General features: G+C 41.4%; 1 protein-coding gene and 1 non-coding gene across 2 annotated transcripts in view; one reads left to right on the plus strand and one right to left on the minus strand.

The window, feature by feature from the left end:
- The window catches only part of AGBL1 (AGBL carboxypeptidase 1), a 595,368-nt gene that overhangs the window by 8,898 nt on the left and 564,742 nt on the right, over positions 1 to 21,728 (plus strand). Inside the window, exon 3 of the mRNA XM_070477529.1 lies at positions 1,136 to 1,229. Coding sequence (XP_070333630.1) covers positions 1,136 to 1,229 — 94 coding nt within the window. The remainder of the gene's footprint in view (positions 1 to 1,135; positions 1,230 to 21,728) is intronic.
- On the minus strand, positions 10,305 to 10,377 carry TRNAR-CCU (transfer RNA arginine (anticodon CCU)). The gene has a single exon. It is a non-coding gene; the product is annotated as a tRNA-Arg (tRNA).

The following is a 21,728-nucleotide window of genomic DNA, read 5'->3' on the forward strand; positions in this document are numbered from 1 at the left end:
TTCTCACTATGTTTCTCTAACCATCCACTGTACAAAAAGGCAAAGATTTCTGGTAATTACCTCTGAGCAGGACCAACTAATGGATAGAAGCATAGTCAAGCCATAGCCTCAGTGTTGGGAGATCCAAATGCAAAGTTGTAGGAGAATTTGGAATTGGCATGGAACAGAAAGGGTGTTATCTTTTTTGTTAAGTTGTTCCTTAAAGTTTTAAAGAAGTAAATCCAAGTTGTACTGACCCTTAACCCATCCACTTACGACTTTTCTTCATTGTAAACTCTCCAAACAGCAAAATGTATCCAAGAAAGTGTTTCTTAAGATGCTGCCTGTGTGTGTGTGTGTGTGTGCACGCACACACGTGTGTGAATGTCATTTTGTCTGTGTGTGCATGCATATATGTGTGCATGCATGTATGTATCATATGGGAAGTTGGTAGTGGGTGAAACAGCTTGATCTGAAGGTGCCAGAAAGCCAAAAATCTACTTACAGAGAAATCTTCTGCTCAGCAATTAGCTTGACTATTCCGGTTAAAAATACAATGGATTCCACATATATGCATTAATACACAATATTTGTTTTTTCTCATTCTGACTTACTTCAGTCTGGATACCAAGGGGGAAGAGGGGATGGGATGGATTGGGAGATTTGGATGGGCATATATACACTGCTATGTATACAACAGATATCTAATGAAAACTGACAGTACAGTGCAGGAAACTCTAGTCAATACTCTGTGGTAACCTGAAGGGGAAGGAAATCCAAGGAAGAGGGGATAATGTATACATGTGGCTGATTCACTTTGCTGTGTAGTAGAAACCAACACAACATTGTAAAGTAACTATACTGCCCGCCCCCTGAATACAGTGGTGTAGGGCAATGGGCCACCGGAAAACGAAAAACGAAATTTCATGGCTTGGGCCCCCTTTGAGAAAAAGATAGTATGGGAAGATAATGTGTGCTTTTCAGGTATCTTTAACTTCCAAGCCAGGGATGAAAGACCATAGACTTTCTCTACTTTTAAGTTGCCTTTGGTAGGAAAGGTAACGGACCTCATCTTTCTTTTGGGCTCAGTCTGTGATGCTGAAAATAATGCTTGGTCCAGACGGGTCAGTAACTAGTGCGTTGTTGTTTTTCTCAGTCACCACAGGAGCCATGCTGGGGATTAATGGAGCGATGGAACTGCTTCTCAAGGTCATCACCCCTTACACCCAGAAGCACACCCGAGTGATCAGGTACTGAGCACTTTTTAGTACTTTTTCCCCCTTTGAGTACATACAGAGATGGGGATGGCAAAGATATTCTAATGGGGATTGGTTGACGTGGCTATGACGTCTGCCTTAGATATGGTACAGTGACCTTCTCCTGTGTCAACTCCCATCCATCTCCACCCATGCACCCCTTCCTCTGATTGTCACAGCAAACCTGAATAGATGTGACATAATGGGTATGACACCATCCTCATTCTCGGATGAGGAAACTCAAATGTGGAGAGAGTCCCCAAGATCACAATACCAGGAAAAGGCAGAATTGGGATTTGAATTCAGCCTGATCTGTCTGACTCAAAAGTCCTTTTTTTTTTTTTACCTGAAGCGTTCAGGTATCTCTTTTAATCACAGCAACTCTACCATGATGAGTACAGCCCTTTAAAGACAGTCCAGAAAGGACAGGGAAATGAAATGTTCTCAGGGTCTCTGAAGCGATGGCCAGTTAAATCTCGGATATGAAATTCTGGTTGCGTGCTAGCTTTGAGATGTGCTTTTATGATTGGGAAGTGAAACTGCCTGTTCTCCCTGGTCCTGCCTGCTGGAGTGGAGTGAATCACAAACTGAAAAAAAGGGAGATGGTCAGACACGCTGGCTTTAGAGATATTCAGAAACATTAAGATCCATCATTTATGGGAGTGACTCAGCAAGGACCTTGAAAGAATATTAGAAAAAATTCAGCCAATTTCCAAGATATATGGGGTCATTTGGCAAAGGAGCATTTCCATGCCCAGCCATGATATTTTCTGCATCCCAGCATCAATCTTCACCTCATCTTCTACCTGATTATTTTTCTCTTGGGTCACCACACTAATGCCATTATCATCCATTCTCACCTGCACCTCTCTTCACTAGCAATTCCTAGAGTGAAAAGCATCATATCTCAGTCAAAAAAAAATTACTCATCAGATATATTGAGAAGTACTGGGTTAAACAAAGTCAGGTACATTTCCTTACTCTAAGACTTCTCAGAGCTTTTGTAAAGCCAACACATATTCAGAATATTCAAGATGGGTATGTAGTGTATTCATTGTTCTTTAGTTGCTCAGTCATGTCTGACTCTTTTCGACCCCATGGTTTGCAGCCCACCAGGGTCCTGTCCATGGGATTTCCCAGGCAAGAATACTGGAGTGGGGTGCCATTTCCTTCTCCAGGGGGTCTTCCCAACCCAGGGATCAAACCTGAGTCTCCTGTATTGGCAGGCAGATTCTTTACCACTGAGTCACCAGGGAAGCTTCCAGGTAGAATATACCCTTTTCTAAAACTGATTTGGCTAGGGATCCGTTTTTGTTTGGAGACCATCTCTTTTTTGAGAGTCTGTGTGGCGTGTACCTCATTTGAAAAATCTCTGAAGTGCAAATGTATTGCAAAATGAAATTCAACTAAATTCTATCAAAGAATCCTCATTTAGTTAAGTACAGAACTTTAGAGTCACAAGCTCAGTGACAAATTATTAACTTTCTTGATTTCTCTGTAATTATTGAATACATTTTATTTCCCTCTTAAACTTCATTATTCAATTTGAATATATTTGATTTGGATATTTCGGTTTTTATCATGGTTTGTAGGCCTTTGCTGCTGACATGTGCAGTCTTAATGTGGTCTTTGGTCAATAATCCATGAGCTGTATCTTTTTGCCTTATTCACCAGAACTCTTTTTTTTCCCCTTCCTTTTAAAGATTGCTTTAGTTTTTTATTTTGATGTGGACCATTTTTAAAGTCCTTATTGAAATTGTTGCAATATTGCTTCTGTTTTGTTTTGATTTTTTGACTGCGTGACATGTGAGATCTTGGCTCCCCGACCAGGGATCGAACTTCCACCTCTGCGCTTGGAGGTGAAAGTTTAACCACTGGACAACCAGGGTAGGCCCCTCCAGGACTCTTCTAAACTGCTGTTGTCTCCATGCATCTCTTTGACAGCTCAGGGATATTTGGTACTTATCCTATATCATGTGAAAATCTAGCAGCGTCTCCTGGGCCCACCCACATACCAGTACCCCTCAGTGTTCACTTGGGTACCATGTTGTTTAGAGAGCTTCTCTAGGCAAGTCCTCCCTGGCTTCCCTAGGCCCCTAGCCCTTCCTGTATGGGATCCTGATAGTTTTATATCAAACTGGGGGGTGGGGAGTAAACATTAAAGCACCGAAGGCCCCTTCTCAGAGACTATGCTTGCTGCCCTCTCTTTTTCTCCTGCAGAAGGAGTAGAATTCAAGCACAGATCCAATCAAGGTGTGTAGAAAAATGGGAAAGTAACCCCAGGGATTAACAGTGGTGGATGTTTCCAATGACACAGACTTTTCAGAGACCTTGGCCTATTCCTGCATTTCTGGCCTGTTCTGGAAAAGTTAGACAAAATGATTCCCCTTCTTGAGCCAAACGCCAAATTAAAACCAAACCTCCATGGAGGAGAGGCTTTTCCACCAGCCATTTCAATAGAGCTGTCATTGCCGTGGCGTTTATTATGTGCTCTGCCCCGTGCTAAGCTCTTAGCATGCATTATCTCACTTGATCCTTTCCTCTTAGAGGCAGGTGCTATTACTGTCCCCAATTTTAACAGGGGGGGGGGAAAAAAGGAAGCTGAAAGAAATTAAGTAACATGCTGGGATTTAAGTGAAAGAGCTGGAATTTAAACCTTGTCTGATACATGAGCCTTTGCTCTTAAACCACCATTGTCGTATGTTACACAACCTGTTTCCAGCATGTGATTTCTAAAACCACCATAGGTAAGACAATCATAAGCATTTAACGTTTATTTAAATTTCAGTGACCCTCTAAACTCATGGACCAATTTGCTTAATGATAGGGGAGTCTTTCTCTTCTGTTGAGTGACTATTTCCTCTTAAAGGCTAAATAAAGGTCTGTTCCCTCTGCTTTTGAATTCTTTCTCAAGGCTGCCTCGTTTTCTGCCTTACCTCCAGCCTCCAGCAGCACAATAAGAAGAAATGTGCTAAAATCAGAAGACCTGCCTTTTAGCCTTCCTTCTACCTGATTCCTTGGCAAGTCCTTTATCCTTTCTTAACTCTCACATTTCTCAAAGTGTGAATATCAAGTCCTACCTCCTAGGTTTGTTGTGGGCATTAAGAGAGAAGGTGCCAAAAATCTCAGAAGCTTTGCTGGGCTTTAATGTTGTTCCTCGTTAGGAATATAAATGCAATTGGATACTTGGCTGCCTGCTTCAGATCAGTCAGCAAAGCTAGAGGCAAACATGCAGATGGGAGGTTTCTGCCATCACTCACCTTCTCCCATGAACTCCGTGTCCCAAATAGTAACTAGGCATACCCCAGTGGGTTCTACTCAAGTCCACTGGGATGCTAGAACCCGGGGGTTTGAAACAGTCTTCCAGGGATGCAGTAACATGTCAGGGGGTCCGAATAGCTCTACTGAGGGTCATCTTGCAAGTGCTGGCAAGCTCCGGGAGAGTTATTCTCAGATGCCTCAGCGAGAACAGATGCTCAGCGTCGTTTCTGTGACTCCTCCCTGCCCTGGAGATTAAACCTGCCCTATTTCTCCAGTGCAAACCTAAAATTAGTTATGCAGCTGTCCTCCAATAAAACCCTGTCTCCAGATAGTACTCAGGGGGAGATTTACGACAGAGGCACAAGCTACACACCTTCTAGAGAGAAGGGGCATGCCGAGCAATGTCACTCACCCTCTGTGGCCTCTCGCCAACCCTCCCTCCCAGAGGAGGTGGCTGCTCCAGGCCTCCCTCACTTCCCAAATACCCTCCATGCTGGCAGGGTCTGAGGGCCATAGATTTGTGTCAGCTTGAACCTGTTTCCTCCTGACCGTCGCTTTACTCTGAGCCATTTTTAATCAGACCTAGATGGCTCCTCTAGTCCTCCAGTTGGCCTTCCCCAACTTCAAAGCAATTAAGAATGTGTCCTGGGAGATTTCGTCTGGTGGTCCAGTGGTTAAGACTGCATGCTTCCGATGCAGGGGGTCAGGGAACTAAGATTGCCCAAACCATGGAGTGTAGCCAGTACGTGTGTGTGTGTTCAGTTGCTGAATTGTGCCTGACTCTTTGTGAGCGCATGGACTGTAGCTCGCCAGACTCCTCTGTCCTTGGGATTCTCCAGGCAAGAATACTGGAGTGGGTTGCTGTTTCTTTCTCCAGGGGTTCTTCCGGACCCAGGGGTTGAACCTGCATTGGCAGGTGGATTCTTTACTGCTAAACCACCTGAGAAGCCCATATATATGTACGTGTGTGTGTTAAGAAATATATATATATAAATTTTAAAAAGCCAATATGTCCCTGATCTCCATCTCCTTCCTTACCTTTTGGTCCCCCTCTCATCTCTCTAGTCAGATACCACTACACATGGATTCCCTGTTCTGCTCTGGATCTTTTCCTCAGGTGCTTCCTTCCCTCTGGAAGGGCATCACGGTCTTATTGAAAGGGAGAAATTCCCCCCACTTTTCAGGCACCTCACGGGAAGGAATTTTCCCTCCTCCAGCGCTTTGTTCACATTTCCCTTTAACACATACCAGATTTGACTCCCATGTTGGCTTTTCCGGTGCCTCAGTGGTAAAGAATCCACCTGTCGTGCAGGAGAGGCAGGAGAGGTGGGTTCGATCCCTGGGTGGGGAAGTTCTCCTGGAGAAGGAAATGGCAACCCACTCCAGCATTCTTGCCTGGGAAATCCCAGGGTCAGAGGAGCCTGGTAGGCTACAGTTCGCAGGGACGCAAAGAGTTAGACACAACTGGAATGACTGAGTACGCACACACATGTTTGTGTGTCTTCTCTCTCCTTGAAATTCTCAACCTTCTGAAGGTAGAAGTCAAATTATATTTATTTTGCTGTTCTCCATTGGCCCAACCCAAGTGTCCAGACCATGGTAGACTCTTAATTAAAAAGAACTTCATCAATTAAAAAAAAGTATATATATTTTGAATAACCTATCTGATGATTAATAAAAGCCAACATTTACTGAGTGGGTGCTATTTCGTGTGTATGTATTCAGTTGTGTCTGACTCTTTGTGACCCCCTGGACTGGATAGCCCACCAGGCTCCTCTTTCTATGGAATTTTCATGCAAGAATACTGGAGCGGGTTGCCATTTCCTCCTTCAGGGGATCTTCCCTGACCCAAGGATCAAACCTGTGTCTCTTGCATTGGCAGGCGGATTCTTTATCACTGGGCCACCTGGGAAAGCCCGGGTGCTATTGTAGGTATTTCCTATTTATTATCTTATTCCTTGTTACCAAGAACTTCACATGTGAGGTTCTATCATGTCTAAACATGTCTGGGAAATGATGTGGTAGATCTCCCTGAAGTCTCTTGTGTGAGAGACCGAGGTGCCTGGAGGGAGAGGAATCATGCTAAGAGAGTGAAAGGCAGCAGCTGTCAGCTTGAGAGAGGAGAGTGTCTCACTGGAGGGAAGGCGCACACGGCATCTTTTATCTCTTCCTTAGATTCGTCTAGAGGATTGCCCGAGGTTGGCAGAAGAGAAAGATCTGAGTTTGAGGGGACGTGACAGGCAGCATTCACATTCAGACTCCGCTTCCTATTTGAGACAGAGCTAGGCTTCCAGTATTTGGTTTGATAATCCATTCAGCTGGAATTTATGGGGCTTTAGAATTTATGGGGGAGCTTTTTATAGAATGGTGGTTGGTGGGGGGGGGGGCAGGAATGACACAAGGCCTGGGTGAGCTCGCTCTCACTAGCTGGTTCTCCTGTGAACAAGTTTGTTTATCTGCACTAGAGCTCTCTTTGAGCTTTCTAAATTTGCTAAGTAGGAAAATTTATTGCAGCAAAGATGGACTGCTGGACTGGCTCACCTTATGACCTTAGAAGAGCCTGTGTTTGGTCCATGTCGCAATTCCTCCTGTACCTTTGTGCCCTCATTTCTAGGGTGGACCTATGGTTCTGTAAAAACAATGGCAATTTCTGCTGTTAGCATCAGTTTATCTTTCAGGACTTTAAACTCTGTTGACCTCTCTTGCCTTAAAAACCTCAGTGTATGGGACTTCCCTGGCAGTCCAGTGGTTAAGACTTTGCCTTGCCATGCAAGGATTGCAGGTTCATCCCTGGTCAAGGAATTAAGATCCCACATACCTTGTGGACAAAAAAAAAAAAAAAAAAAAAAAGAAAAAATGAAAAGGCCAAAATCATTCACTTGAAATTTCTCTGGAGCTTTCCCAAGAAGTCAGGAGGTCAGGAAATGTGTTGTTCAGGACCCTGCTGGTCTAACCCTCACCGAGGACGTTTTCAATATTCCCATCACATCCATGTCCTCTCAGGCTTTCTGCAGGGTTCTCATGTTATAATTGATGCTCTTCAGGCTCAGGAGTTCCTGCTGCTGCTGCTAAGTCACTTCAGTCGTGTCCAACTCTGTGCGACCCCATAGACGGCAGCCCACCAGGCTCCCCCGTCCCTGGGATTCTCCAGGCAAGAACACTAGAGTGGGTTGCCATTTCCTTCTCCAATGCATGAAAGTGAAAAGTGAAAATGAAGTTGCTCAGTCGTGCCTGACTGCTAGCGATCCCATGGACTTCAGCCTACCAGGCCCCTCTGTCCATGGGATTTTCCAGGCAAGGGTACTGGAGTGGGGTGCCATTGCCTTCTCTGCAGGAGTTCCTAGGGGCCTAGAATTCTATGGGGCCTCAGTGTTCAGAGGCCAGATGCTTCACCTGGGCTCCAACACTTTGACAAGCGGAGAAGATGAATGTGTTGGGTCTTTATCAAGCCTCATAAGCAAATTCTTCAGCTTAGCCTCTTGTTGTCTGTGCTTAGAATAGTTTTAGGTGATCTTCTCCCTTCAAAGGCCTGATCTCACAGCATCTCTGGCATTTGAGCTTTGCCTGAGTGCAGGATTACTAGGCATTGCTTCACGGGCAGTTCTTTATGATGATTTCATCTTCAATTTACGAGCTCTAAAAAAATGTCCCTCTTCTCCTTTCCCTCCTTTCAAAATTCCTACATCTTTTTTTTTGCAGATCCAGACCTTCTGGAATTTGTCCAAGTATCCTACCATTCCACTTTTCAGAGTAGCTGACAGATGAGTGAAGACTCAACCAAAGCTCATGGGTTGCCTGAGATCATGAGCGATTCAGTGACTCAGCTACTTTGTCACTGAGACAGACAAGCAAATTTTCCTGTTTTTCAAAATAGCTACTGAATTTCTCCCTCGGTCTTCCTTTCCCACTTACTCGCCCATGAATGGCTTTGTGGCTTTTGCTGTTCTCGGTTTAATATAATTAAGACTCTGTGGTTTCCAGGGTTCGGGCTCACATGGCTGGTTTCAGAAAATGTGTGCTGCAGATCACTTGGACTCAAATACCCTGGAACAGGAACAAAAAAATTCTAACCCAGCCCTCCAAGTGCTTCTATTGGGAATGGGCCACACAGGCTCAACTTACTGACAGAGTGATTAGTGCCTTTGCCACCTGACTCCAAGCCTGCAGCTGATCATGGAATGAATAGTTTCCTACATGTATTAAAACCTTGGTGACTAGGTTTGTTGGTTGAAATCCTTCTCATCTTTTTGGGAAGCCAGTGATCTCTCCCTGATTAGGGCCGGTTGTAGACATTCAAGTCATAGGATCTAAAGTTGGAAGTTCCTTATGGACCTGCAGGTCCAATTCCTTTGTTTTAAGATGAGGTGGCTAAAACCCAAAGAGGCCAAACTCAGCCTTCTGTCCTGATGTCAAGACTCTGTCTGTTTCTCTAAGATCTGCTACTGTGTAATACAAATCAAACCTGCCCGAACTAGGACTTTTAATATTTATTTGAGAACATTGTAAGTGTCTATCTTGATTCTAGATAGGAGGGTTTGAAAATAGCAGAAGGTGAACTCTGTCTTCAAATTATGGCAACCATAGAAGTACAGTGTGGGAGGAATTTCCTGACCCCAGTGCTGGGCTTGTGAAATGGACTGACTTCCTGTTTTATGGAAATGTCCTCATCATGCCTTTATCCTTAGAGCTGAGCCAGAAAGCCCTCCTCTTGTGGGCCTGGATCCTTACGAGGCTCAGGACTTTGGAGAGCCTACCTAGAAATGTGTCAGGTCCTCCTCTGGGCCTGGGCTTGGGTTGGCTGTGCATCCACAGGGCTCCTAGTCTGTTTCTCCCTCCTAGACACCCTGATACTTGAGTGAGGTGAATTGGATACCTTGAGGAGGAGGAGCTCTAAAACACATGCATATGGGGTTGTCCAGGGATGCCATGGCCAGTCCTTGATTCAGGGAAGATGATCTGGCAAGGAAAGCTCTCCTGTGGTGTGGTATTTTGTCTCAGCATGACATGAGATGGGGCAGATGGAATATTGGTAACGTGCTGATTTTGGGTGCATCCAGCTGCTTGTATAGAAAGAGGCTCCAAAGCAAAACAGAATAAAAGTTGCTGGGCCTGTGTGCCTGGGACGGTCCTACATGCCCCCTTGGCTCTGTGAGGGTTCTCTACAGATGCTCCATTCCCATCTTTATGTGCTGAAACCTGTTCTGCCCATACCTCTTCATGGATTTGGGCTTCCCAGGTGGCACTGACGGTAAAGAACCCACTGGCCAATGCAGGAGACATAAGAAATGTGGGTTCCATCCCTGAGAAGATCCCCTGGAGGAGGAAACGGCAACCCACCCCTGTATTCTTGCCTGGAGAATCCCATGGATAGAGGAGCCTGGTGGGTTACCATCCATGGGGTCACAGAAGAGTCAGACGGTGTGAATGACAAAGCACGTGTGCTTTGTGGATTTGCTCCCATTTCCCCTCTGGAGTTTGGAGGCAGACTCTTAGGAATTTTCACTTTCCATAGATATTAATCTTCTAGCCCAGGCTGAATGAGCAAGGAGCTTTTGCAAAGAAAATTTGTTTCTTTCTGTAAATCATGACTTACTCGCAGTACTATAACTGCTTTCAAACATGTGGGTGAGGGGCTTCGAAGAACTGATGGGAGGTTCAGAAAGACCTGTATCAGGAGAGACTCTTCTGACCTTTGCCTTTTGCTTTGAGGGAAGAGTTACTCTTATTTTAAGTATGATTTATTGGCTTGGCCATTCCAGGTCTCAGTGGTGGTGTGTGGGGTCTTTAGTTGTGGCATGTGGGATCTAGTTCCCTGACCAGGGATCGAACCTGGGTCCCCTGCATGAGGAGCGCAGAGTCTTAGCCACTGAACCACCAGGGAAGTCCTGAAGGAAGAGATGCTTCTAATAGGCTATTACCAAATTCTTCAGGGGTTGATTCCATGCTCAGGGGAATTATGAAGCATATGGGTGAAGGGAGCACATTCTGCTTTTCCTATGGGGTTGTGAGTGGGTGTTGGGTCTGGGATATGTTTATTAAGCAGAGACAGGCCAACTCAATTAGCTGAAAAGCAAAGGTCAAAAGAAATCTATTAAGCAGATGTATAGCCTTCTATAGCGAGCTTCTTTAAAGAATTTACACAGAGATTGCAGGATGGGAACAGATTGGAGAGTTTCTAAGTTCAGTTATAGTGCCATTTTAATGTTAGATCACATGTGATCATTAATTATATTTAGAAGAGCCAATGAGAAGAATGACTAGAAAACAGTTGTCTGCCATTTCAAAGAAGTTAATTATTAAAAAATTAGGTTTAAATTTCAAGAGGAAGATAGTAGGTATTCAATAAATGCCATCAGAATAGATGAACAGTGTTGTTTGTGATGCACTCTTTTAACCATTTATTCCTTCAATAAGTGTCTTTGAGATTTACTATTTGTGGAGATGTGTGGACTTTGAGATGAAAATATATAGCCCTGGTGTTTTAGGGAGCTTACAGATACATGCACAATATGATAATATAATGGCAGGATGTTCAAAGAAGGAGGATGTTAGTCTACCCAGGAACTGTCAAGGAAGAATTCACTAAAAAAGGCAGCTTTTGATTTGAAATAGGAAAGGATTTTCAAAGTTGTTAAGGTTATAAAAGAAGAACCCTCCAGGCAGAGGCAGAAGCAAGTGCAAAAACAACAACAAAAGAAGAAAAAACAAGAAAAGATGGCGGGTTCATATATGACTGGGGTATATTGCAAGAGAATAGGGCCAGGGAGCCTACCCCGGTTGTTTTGGAGAACTCCAATATCTTAATAGCAATAAAAGAATGGAAATACATAATTCACAAAGAGGAAATAGAAAAACCAATAATCCCATGAAAATATTCAACTTGCCAATAATCACGGACACACAATTTATATCAGGATACCAATTTCATAAGTCAGAGTGGCAAATATTTAGAAAAATAATATTCTTGGTGAGGATTCAAAAGATGAACTCTCATATATGCTGTTAGGAATGTAGATTGATAAAATCTTAATGAAGACAATGGGATGGTGTACATCAGGTATCTTTTTTGTCACGTTCCCATTCCTTAAACTAATTTTTTCTCTTCTTGAAATTTGTCCAGAATATCATTGAGAAAGGTGGATGAATATTTGTGTACAAAAATATCAATCATGATATTATTTATAATTGGAAATATTGTAAACAAAAAAGTTTGATAACATGGGACACATTTATACACATGATACATTTATATATCATAATATCATGTAGCAACACTAAAAAATAGATTAGGAATACTGTTTGCCAGTGGTATGAGCTTATGATAAAATATTGATCACAAAAAATAAGGTTCAAAATTCAGAATGATCTCAACTATATAAAAGAACATGCATACAACTTCTGTTCCCAGGATGGAAGAACTGGGATCAGATTAATCTTCCCATCTGGAAAAAACTACAGATAAAATATAATTAAAAATTATTTTAGAAGATTTAATTGACATCAGGTAATGGAGAACAGTGATCCATGGGAGTTGTTGTTCAGTAGCTCAGTCATGTCTGACTCTTTGTGACCGCATGTCCTGTAGCCCACCAGGCCCATCTGTCCATGAAATTCTCCAGGCAAGAATATTGGAGTGGGTTGCCATTCCCTTCTTCAGGGGTCTTCCCAGCCCAGGGATTGAACCCAGGTCTCCTGCATGGCAGGCAGATTCTTTACTGTCTGAGCCACCAGGACTAAATGTTAACTTTAAAAGTGTTTTCTGTAATTATTAGGCATTACTTTTGTAATGATGAAAATTAAAGCTAAATGAAAATAGTTATAGTAATGTTTAGTCTGCAAAATATTTTATTGGATTTCTGGCTGTGGATACATGCATTGAAACTAACAAAACCATTATTGATCATTAGATTGTTCATTCATTCATTCAAAAAGGACTTGAAGAGTTTTGATTAATGAGGAGGATTTAGCCCATTAGCATTGGGAATGGGGAATGGAGGGAACAAAAGCAGGGTGTGTTTTTGTAGGTAGAGAGAAAAGCACAAAAGAATGCATAGAAGCAAGGAACAGACTAGTTTGGGTGGGGTGAACAATTAGTTGGATATTAACGTAGGTAAAGTTTGATATGGGTGATCCTGGCAAAGAAAGATATGAACCAGGGCAGGATCTTTATATCTTCGCTTCTCTCATTCTTCTTTCCTTCTCCTTCCCTTTCTTACCTTAGCTTTTTAGTTTGAGTTTTGTTTTGCATTTTAGGGAAATTCTTTGTGTTTGCATTGAACTTGACGCATTCAGTTTTCTGCTATAATCTGTCTCTTGTTCACTGCTTCTGACAAAGTTTTGCATTCATAACCATGTATTTAATACACATACGCAGTTCATCTTCTTCTTTTTTTTTTTTTTTGTAATTTCAGTCTTACAGAGACACTTTCTCTCTCAGTATTAGTTTGCAAACAGTTGAGTGGGGACTAAGGTGGAATTTGGTATAGGTCACTACTCAAATATTTCAGAGCAGGATCTTCAGAGTCAGATTAAAGAGAAAGAAAGGAAGGGAGGGAGGGAAGGAGGGAGAGGAAGGAAGAAAGAGAGAAAGAAATCCGAGTGTTAATAGTTACTGTTTTGCCAGTTTAAAGATCTGGCAGCCAAAAGAAGGAATGTAGTGAAACAGAGCCGCAGGTCTTGCTCTCTTATTTCAGTATCACCGAGATAATGCTCTGCGCCATGGTTAACTCTCTTTGTGTTTGATCAAAAGCGAACCGTGGTGGCTTCTCGCGTGCAGAAGTGCTAGAAGGAAGGTGACCACACCTTCCCAAGATTCCCACACTGCCATCACCTCAGGTTCTTACTTCTCTGGGGTCTTTTTCTAAGTGTTTTTTAGAGTCTCTGTCCATTTTCTTCTTTCACAGTTTTATGAGATTTTTTCCTGAATATTATACTTTGGGAGCATCTCATTTCTGTTTCTCAGAACTACTATGATTTTTGCAACCTAAAGATTTCTACAATATTTTTTAAAAGGAGGAAACAATTTTAGACTCTGACAGCAATGCTTTTAATTTTCATAGAATCTTGAAATATTTTATGCAGAAGGGAAAGTAGAGGGTACTCATTTCAGTACCCCTGGCTTGATAAATAGAGACTGAGTTCAAAATAGGTGATTTTACTATAGTTTAGACAGGTCGTGGGTAGAAGAAGTAAGATAAGATCCCACTTCTTTTGATAGGAATATCCAAGTGTAGTTTTACCCTAATTTGACCTCTTCCCTCAATATATAAAAGTCATCAGAATATTAAATGACTTGAAAAAATAAACACAGGTGGTGTACCATTTGACTAGAGCCTGAGGGCTCTGAAAAGGAAAGAGGGAACCTCACATCTGTTTCCTTATGGCTGAAATAGTTTATCTCTGAAAATGGCCCACCCTAATTATAGTGATCATCATCCACATGATAAAATCCCGTGTTTTTCAGCATATTGTGGCCCATGTTATATAGCATGTTTGGGTCAAATGAACCCCCCAAAAATGCTTTTCAGATTTACCAAGGTTTGCCAATTATAGGATGCTCTAATGAAATTAAATAACGCACTAGCAGAGTTATTTTTTAAATAATGATTTTTGGCTGTGCTGGGACTTCGTTGCTGGGCGGGCTTTTGCTCCAGCTGCTGCAAGCGGGGGCTACTGTTTGTTGCGGTGTGTGGGCTTCTCGTTGGAGCAGCTTCTCTTGCGGAGCAGGGGCTCTAGGGCGCTTGGGTACGGTAGTTGCGGCTGCCGGGCTCTAGAACACAGGCTCAGTGATTGTGGCGCACAGGCTTAGTTGCTCTGTGGCATGTGGAATATTCCTGGATCAAAGAATGAACCCATGTCTCTTGCATTGGCGGGAGGATTTTTTTTTTTTTTTCACTGAGCCACCAGGGAAATCCGACACCCACAGAATTATGATTATAAGGGGTAAGAAGTAAAATGGGAAATGATCTGCCCACAACAGTGGAAGGGAGTTTTTCTGAAATAACATCAAGAGTCAATGAGGCAGAGAGGGCCCCCACCCCAACAATGTTCATAGCAGCACTGTTTACAATAGCCAGGACTTGGAAGCAGCTTAAATGTCCATCCACAGAGAGATGGATAAAGGAGATACAATGGACTATTACTCCGTCATACAAAGGAATGAAACTGTGCCATTTGCAGAGACTTAGGAGGCTCTAATATGGTTATACAGAATGAAGTGAGTCAGAAAGAAAAACAAGTATCATATATTAATGCGTATATGCAGAATCTAGAAAATGGTATGAGTGAACCTATTTGCAAAAGAGAAATAGAGACACAGACGTAGAGAACAAATGTTTAGATACCAAGGGGGGAAAGGGGATGTGGGATGAATTGGGAGATTGGGCTTGACATATATATACTACTGTGTATAAAATAGATAACAATTAAAAAAAAAAGTCATTAAGGTGGAGAAACAGGAAAGGCAGTTCCAGACTTCAGCAACCCACCAACCCTGAGCACATATATAGACCACTGCCATCCCTTGGTAGTCATGGGTATTACATTTCCAAATTACCGCATAAACAAGCTGGCGTATTAAGATGTTAGCAGTATAAAGTGTTGCAATGAAATGACTTTATATTTATAGACATGTTATTTCCAAGTCTCTCAAAGAAAATAGTTTTTTGAGAAATTCAATTTATTATTTTATTTTTTGTGATGTTTGGAAAACCCAAATATTGCCTTCCTGAATTTTGCTTGTGGTGGCAATAAATGTTCATCACAAGTTAGTTTTTTGTTTTTTTTTTTTCTGGTCAGAGTTGCCAGTGAAGGCTGAAATGAGTTCATCGAACAGTTAGTCACTGGATCAATATGAGACTGTGATTTGAAGCAGAAGTATAAGAGCATATTTTGGAAGCCAACTGTTGAATGGCTTTTGATTTTCGTGAAATTTTGTATATATTCTGTTTTTGTATTTTTTGTTTCACAAAGGCAAGCAGCTTAAAAAGGAATTATAAAGTAATTTTTGGTGTCTTAGAAAAGAGTTTTGAAAATAACTATATTTTCTCTTCACTCAGGGTCAGCTTCTGTCCCTGAAAATTATCCTTTGAGGAGTTCCCATAGGGTGGAATTTCATGGCTGGAACTGGTTTATGGCTGTTTGTGGCTTGGACAATCCAATTGATTCAGATCTTGGATAGTTTGTTTAGTGAGAGAATGGTGCATTTGACACATCTTAAGCTGATCTGAGAGTATTTACTCCAACACAAATATCAACTGTACATCATGACCACTAAAAGGGAAAAACAGAGAAATTAATTACAGTGTAAAGATTACTCTTTTTGCTATGGGTGTTCCAAGACCTTCCAATCCACCGCTTCAAGTGTGAGGCTAAATGTGAAGACAAGTGGCTGTGCAGACTTGTCGAAATATTTGCTGTGGAGCAGAATTTTAATCTCAAGAGCCAGTCTGATGTGGAACCATGTGGCCTCCACAAAGTCCTCCGCAAAGTAAATGTCACAGAGTGTATCATTACTATAGGCTGTCAAGAATTTGAATCATTAGTGTTAATAAAAATGAAGCATTAATTGGGAACCTAATACATGTCAGAAGTTTTCACAATATACAAAATCACTGTGAAGGTGGCATTTTGGCCTCCATTTTACAAAGGAGGAAACAGAGTCTGAGAGATGTTTAGCAACATATCCAAGGTTATACCAGATTGAATATTCAGGTCAGAGTCAGATTCAATCTGACTTTGAATCCCAATCTTTTTTCATCATAGAATGCATGAAAGTGAAAGTCGCTCAGTGGTATCCGACTCTTGGCGACCCCTATGCAGTCCATGGAATTCTCTAGGCCAGAATACTGGAGTTGGTAGCCATTTCCTTCTCCAGGGGATCTTCTTTCGACCTCCAGGGGATTGAACCTAGGTCTCGCTGTTTAAATTCTTTGAGCCCTGTGTGAATGCTAAGTTGCTCAGTCGTGTCTGACTCTTTATGACCCCATGGACAGTAGCCTGCCAGTCTCCTCTGTCCATGGAATTTTCCAGGCAAGAATACTGGAGTGGGTTGCCACCCTACTCCAGGGCAATCTTCCCAACCCAGGAATCAATGCCTCATCTATTAAGTCTCCTGCATTGGCAGGTGGGTTCTTTACCACTAGTGCCACCTGGGAAGTCCATAAGTCTATGCTTATTTCTATCTATAATCTGAGGATCTCTGGGCTATCATTGATATTAATGCTATATTAATTAAAGCTAAAGCATTTATGTCTGCATCTACCATTTTGCTTCTCAACAAAAATATCTCAACTGTGCTGTAAACTCACACTTTTCTATGAAAACCAATACATACCCATATCTACAGATTAATTATTGCGGTCTCACAGTGGATCTGTTATAACAAAGGATATGGAGAAAGGAAACAGAGTGTTTTACATTTTTAAAGTCTGATTTCTTATGAGATTTTTCCTTTTATAAGTGGGAGATTCCAGCCCCCTTTCCAAGTGGATGCTTATGTGGAACTTCAAAATACGATACAGATAATAGCTACCCTCTTCGCAGTGGTTGAAACCTCGAATTCTGCCTTCTCTTTGCACCTTCAACTTCTTTTCCTCATCATGCTCCTGGGATGCCAGGATGTGAAAGAACATATAGTATAAACTTGCCAAACTATTGAAATTAACAGTATGTCAGCACTCATGGATTAGGATTCAAGAGTTTTTTTTCCTCTTTGCAAGTGACTTTAAATTCACTCAAACTTGCTCAAGCAAGTTTCTCAATTCAGTTGAGTCTCAATTTGCAGTCTTTAAGAATGGGTATCATAGGGCTTTGTCTCAGGAGGCTGTTGAGAGGCTTTTTAAAATTAGCTTTTATTGGAGTATGTGTGCTTTACTTTCTACTGGGCAGCAAAGTGAATTCACATAGGCGTGTTGAGAGATTTAAATGGGGTGATACAAAAAGGGCCCAGAACAATGGCCACAGCATAGCTTCAGTGAAGACCAGTTCCCTTCACTGCTCATTCCCAGTCCCTCAGAAGTCCTTCCTTGTAACTATCAAGATTATGTGCAGGGCACATGTGACTAAGACGCTCACTGCTCAACAAGTGCACGACCTCAAAGTGTATCCAGCCCTGTCTTCTGTTTGCGGTACGGCTCTCCATACTGTCATTTGCATTCAGCATCTTCTCTAAGCATTTACCCGAAGTGACTTCATTGTAGACTGCTACATCTCCCGTGACTTCCAGCCTTCTTTAGCGAACAGTTGTCAATGGTGTTGGGATTGGGGCAGAGTCGTAATTTGAGCAGGTGTATAACTCTCTTGCTCCTAGGATCATGATTGACGTGAGAAAATAAAATAGACAAAGGAAAATGGTGCATTGGGGTTGGAAATTAGACAGGGGCATCATCCACACACTTCAGGGCATTTCTAATAAAAATAATTCAGAAGAGTCCCAGGTTGAGGAAAGGTTACAGGAGTCACCTCACACTCCCATTCTCAGCAAAACCACTTTCATCCACTAATGTGGGAAGGTAGCTGCCAAAATGAAGGAGGATATGGGGCAAGTGAAAATTAAATATTAAAAAAATTATTAATGGTGAAATTTAAAAACCGCATTCCAAAGAAAGAGAACTAGGATGGATTGGTAGTGAATAAACTGATATTAATTTACTTTTAAAAAGCTTGTTACAAGTTTTCTATTTTCCTTTAAAGAAAGTTACACACACACACACACACACATGTATATATATATAGGTATATATGTATATATAAAAAACCTGCTTGCCAGTGCAGGAGACGTAAGAGATGCAGGTTCGATCCCTGGGTCATGAAGACCCCCTGGAGCAGGGCACAGTAACCCGCCCCAGTATTCTTGCCTGGAGAATTCCATGGACAGAGGAGCCTGGTGGGCTACCATCCATAGGGTCGCAAAGAGTCAAACACTACTGAAGCAACTTAGCATGTGCGCATGTGTGTGCGCGTGCATGCACCCGCGCGCACACACACACACACACACACACACACACACACACATATGCTCAGCTGGTAAAGAACCCGCCTGAAATGTAGGGGACCTGGGTTCAATCTTTGGGTTGGGAAGATCCCCTGGAATAGGGAAAGGCTACCCACTCCAGTATTCTGGCCTGGAGAATCCCATGGAGAATCCCATGGGTTGCAAAGAGTCAGACATGACTGAGTGACTTTCACTGATATATAACACATATACACATACATAATGAATATCTCCTGTAATTCTCTAGGGATAGCTTCTTTGAACATGTAAGTGCTTTCAAATTATTTTATGAATGAGTGATGCATACATTTGTAATATAATATTGCTAGCATTATTTTTCAAAAACAGGATTTTCCTAAAACAATCGCTCTTCTGCATTTTTTGTTTAATGAAACATTGTGAATGCTTTCTGAGTTACATTATAAAAATCTCTTGGCGTCCTTTTTGTTTCCTAATTGAAGTAAAATTCATATATCATAAAATTAACCATTTTAAAGTTTACAATTCATTGGAATTTAGTACATTCACAACACTGTCTAACTATCACCTCTATCTAGTTCTAAAACATTTTCATCCCCCTGAAAGGAAACCCCTTACCCTTTAAGCAGTTCCTCTCCATTTTGCCCCACCTCCCAGCGCTTATTCATTACTAATCTACTTTCTATCTCTATGGATTTACCTATTCAGGAGATTTCATATAAATGGTATCATATAATAAGTGACATTTTGTGTCTGTTTTTTTAATTAGCATAATATTTTCAAGGTTCATCAGTGTCGTAGTATATATCAGTATTTCCTTTCTATGGCAGAGCAATATTCCATTGTATGGATATACTACTTTTGTGTATTTATTCATCACATGATGGACAGTTGGGTTGTTTTTGCCTTTTGGCTATTGTGAATAATGCTTCTATAAATGCATGTATTTCTGTTTGAGTGTCTGTCTTCCATTCTTTTGGGTATATACTTAAAAGTGGAATCACTGGATTATAAGTAATTCCATGTTTAACTTTTTAAGGAACCACTAAACTCTTTTCTGTAGCAGCTGCACCCTTTTATATGCCCACCAGTCATGCATTAGGGCTCCAATAATTTCTCTTTATCCTTACCAACACATTATTTTTCACTTAAAAATTATTATTTTAGCCATCTTAGTCTGTGTGAAGTGGTATATGTTTGTGTTTTTGAGTTACATTTTTCTAATGGCTAGTGATATCAGGCATCTTCTTAATGTGCTTATCAGCCATTTATATATCTTTTTTGGAGAAAGGTCTATTCAAGTTTTTTTAAAACCTATTCTGTAACTGAGTTGTCTTTTTGTCGTTGATCTTGCCAGACTTCTAAAGTGTGCACACAGTATTCAGTGATGGACTCCACCCCACCCTTATTCCAATGTAAAATCAGTGCATTGTTTCCATGAAAAGGATAAGTAGATACCGGGTAGAAAAAGCAACAAATCTCTGCCATATGAAGAAAAATACGTAAGGCAATTTCTCTGAGGAACCCTAGAAGACTTCCCATAGCCTTGCACAGTAATAACTCTGTAACCCAAACTCATCAGTTTTACTTGATATTTTTCTTTTTCTGGCTGTGAAGAGAAGTAGGTGAAGTGGGAGAAATGAAATCCTGGAGTTGATGATTTTTGTTGGGTTCCACCTTCTGTCAGGCATAATTGAAAGCCCAAAATATTCTTTCCATGTGATTAATATATGCCCTTAGTCAAGTGAAATGAACTCTCACCAGATCTCTAAGAAATTTCATAAGAAAGGTGAACAACCACCCTAGTTTGACTGTGACAGTCTCAAATTTTGCATTGAAAATCTAAAAATCTTGTGTCCTGGGAAACCCCTCAGTGAGATATGACAGGTCTTGATTTCTGGTGATGGCTATGGAATGTTGAGGGAGAAGTATGAAATTCACATGGTAACCCCCAGATTAGGGCCTGAAGGTAGTACTGTTTTCAGTGACAGGTAGTTATGGCGTGGGCTTCCCAGGTGGCGTTAGTGGTAAGGAACCTTCCTGCCAGTGCCGCAGACATAAGAGACTTGGGTTGGATCCCCGGGTCGGGAAGATCCCCTGAAGGAGGGAAACCCAGTCCGGTTTTATTGCCTGGGAAATCTCACGGATAGAGGAGCCTTGTGGGCTACAGTCCATAGGGTCACAAAGAGTCAGACACGACTGAACTGACTTAGCATGCATGCACAGATGTGGTGTAGATGGATAAATGGATAAATGGGTATCCTCTGTAGTCACCATTGTTTCCTCTGACCACAGATGTTGGCAGTCATGAATTGTGGTTCATAATAAAGGACTATTGGACTATTTTGGGTGATGAGACTTAAGTGTGAATATAAGGACATTGTAATTGTGAACGTTAACAGTCTGTGTTTAATTTTAAACATTGTGAACATTGTGACCAGATTTTCTGAGAGTTTGGATAACAAAATGAGAGTGATCACAATACTGCACCAGCTTCAGCATGACCTAGATATCACTGAAGAAGAAAGTTAAGTGACACTGCAATTTTTTGAAGTATAGTTGGTTTACAACATTATGTTAATTTCTGTGGTACAGCAAGGTGATTCAGTTCTACAAATACATACATTTTTTAAAATAGTCTTTTCCCTTATGGTTTATCATGGGATATTGAATATAGTTCCCTGTGCTATACAGTGGGACCTTGTTGTTTATCTAGTCTGCATATAACAGTTTACGTCTGCCAAACCCAACTTCCTACTCCATCTCTCCTCCAACCTCCTCTCCGCCTTGACAACCACAGGATTCTTCTCTATGTCTGTGAGTCTGTTTCTGTTTCATAGACAGGTTCATTTGTGTCATATTTTAGATTTCATGTGTACATAATATCATATGGCATTTATCGTTCTCTTTCTGACTTCCTTCAAATTACATCCATGTTGCTGCAAATGACATTATTTCATTCTATTTTATAGCTGAGTAATACTCCATTGTGTGTGTGTGTGTGTATATATATACATATATATATATATATATATATGCTTATACACCCCATCTTCTTTATGTATTCATCTGTCAATGGACATTTAAGTTGTTTCCATATCTTGGCTATTGTGAATAGTGCTGCTATAAACACAAGGGTGCATGTATCTTTTTGAATTATAGTTTTGAATGACCAGTATATTAACGACAGATGGAAGGGTACGTGTAACTGGATTAGGGAGATTGGTAATCAAGCCAAACATACTGTAGAACATGCAGAA

Source organism: Odocoileus virginianus, chromosome 16 (assembly GCF_023699985.2).
Source record: "Odocoileus virginianus isolate 20LAN1187 ecotype Illinois chromosome 16, Ovbor_1.2, whole genome shotgun sequence".
Lineage (NCBI taxonomy): Eukaryota > Metazoa > Chordata > Mammalia > Artiodactyla > Cervidae > Odocoileus > Odocoileus virginianus.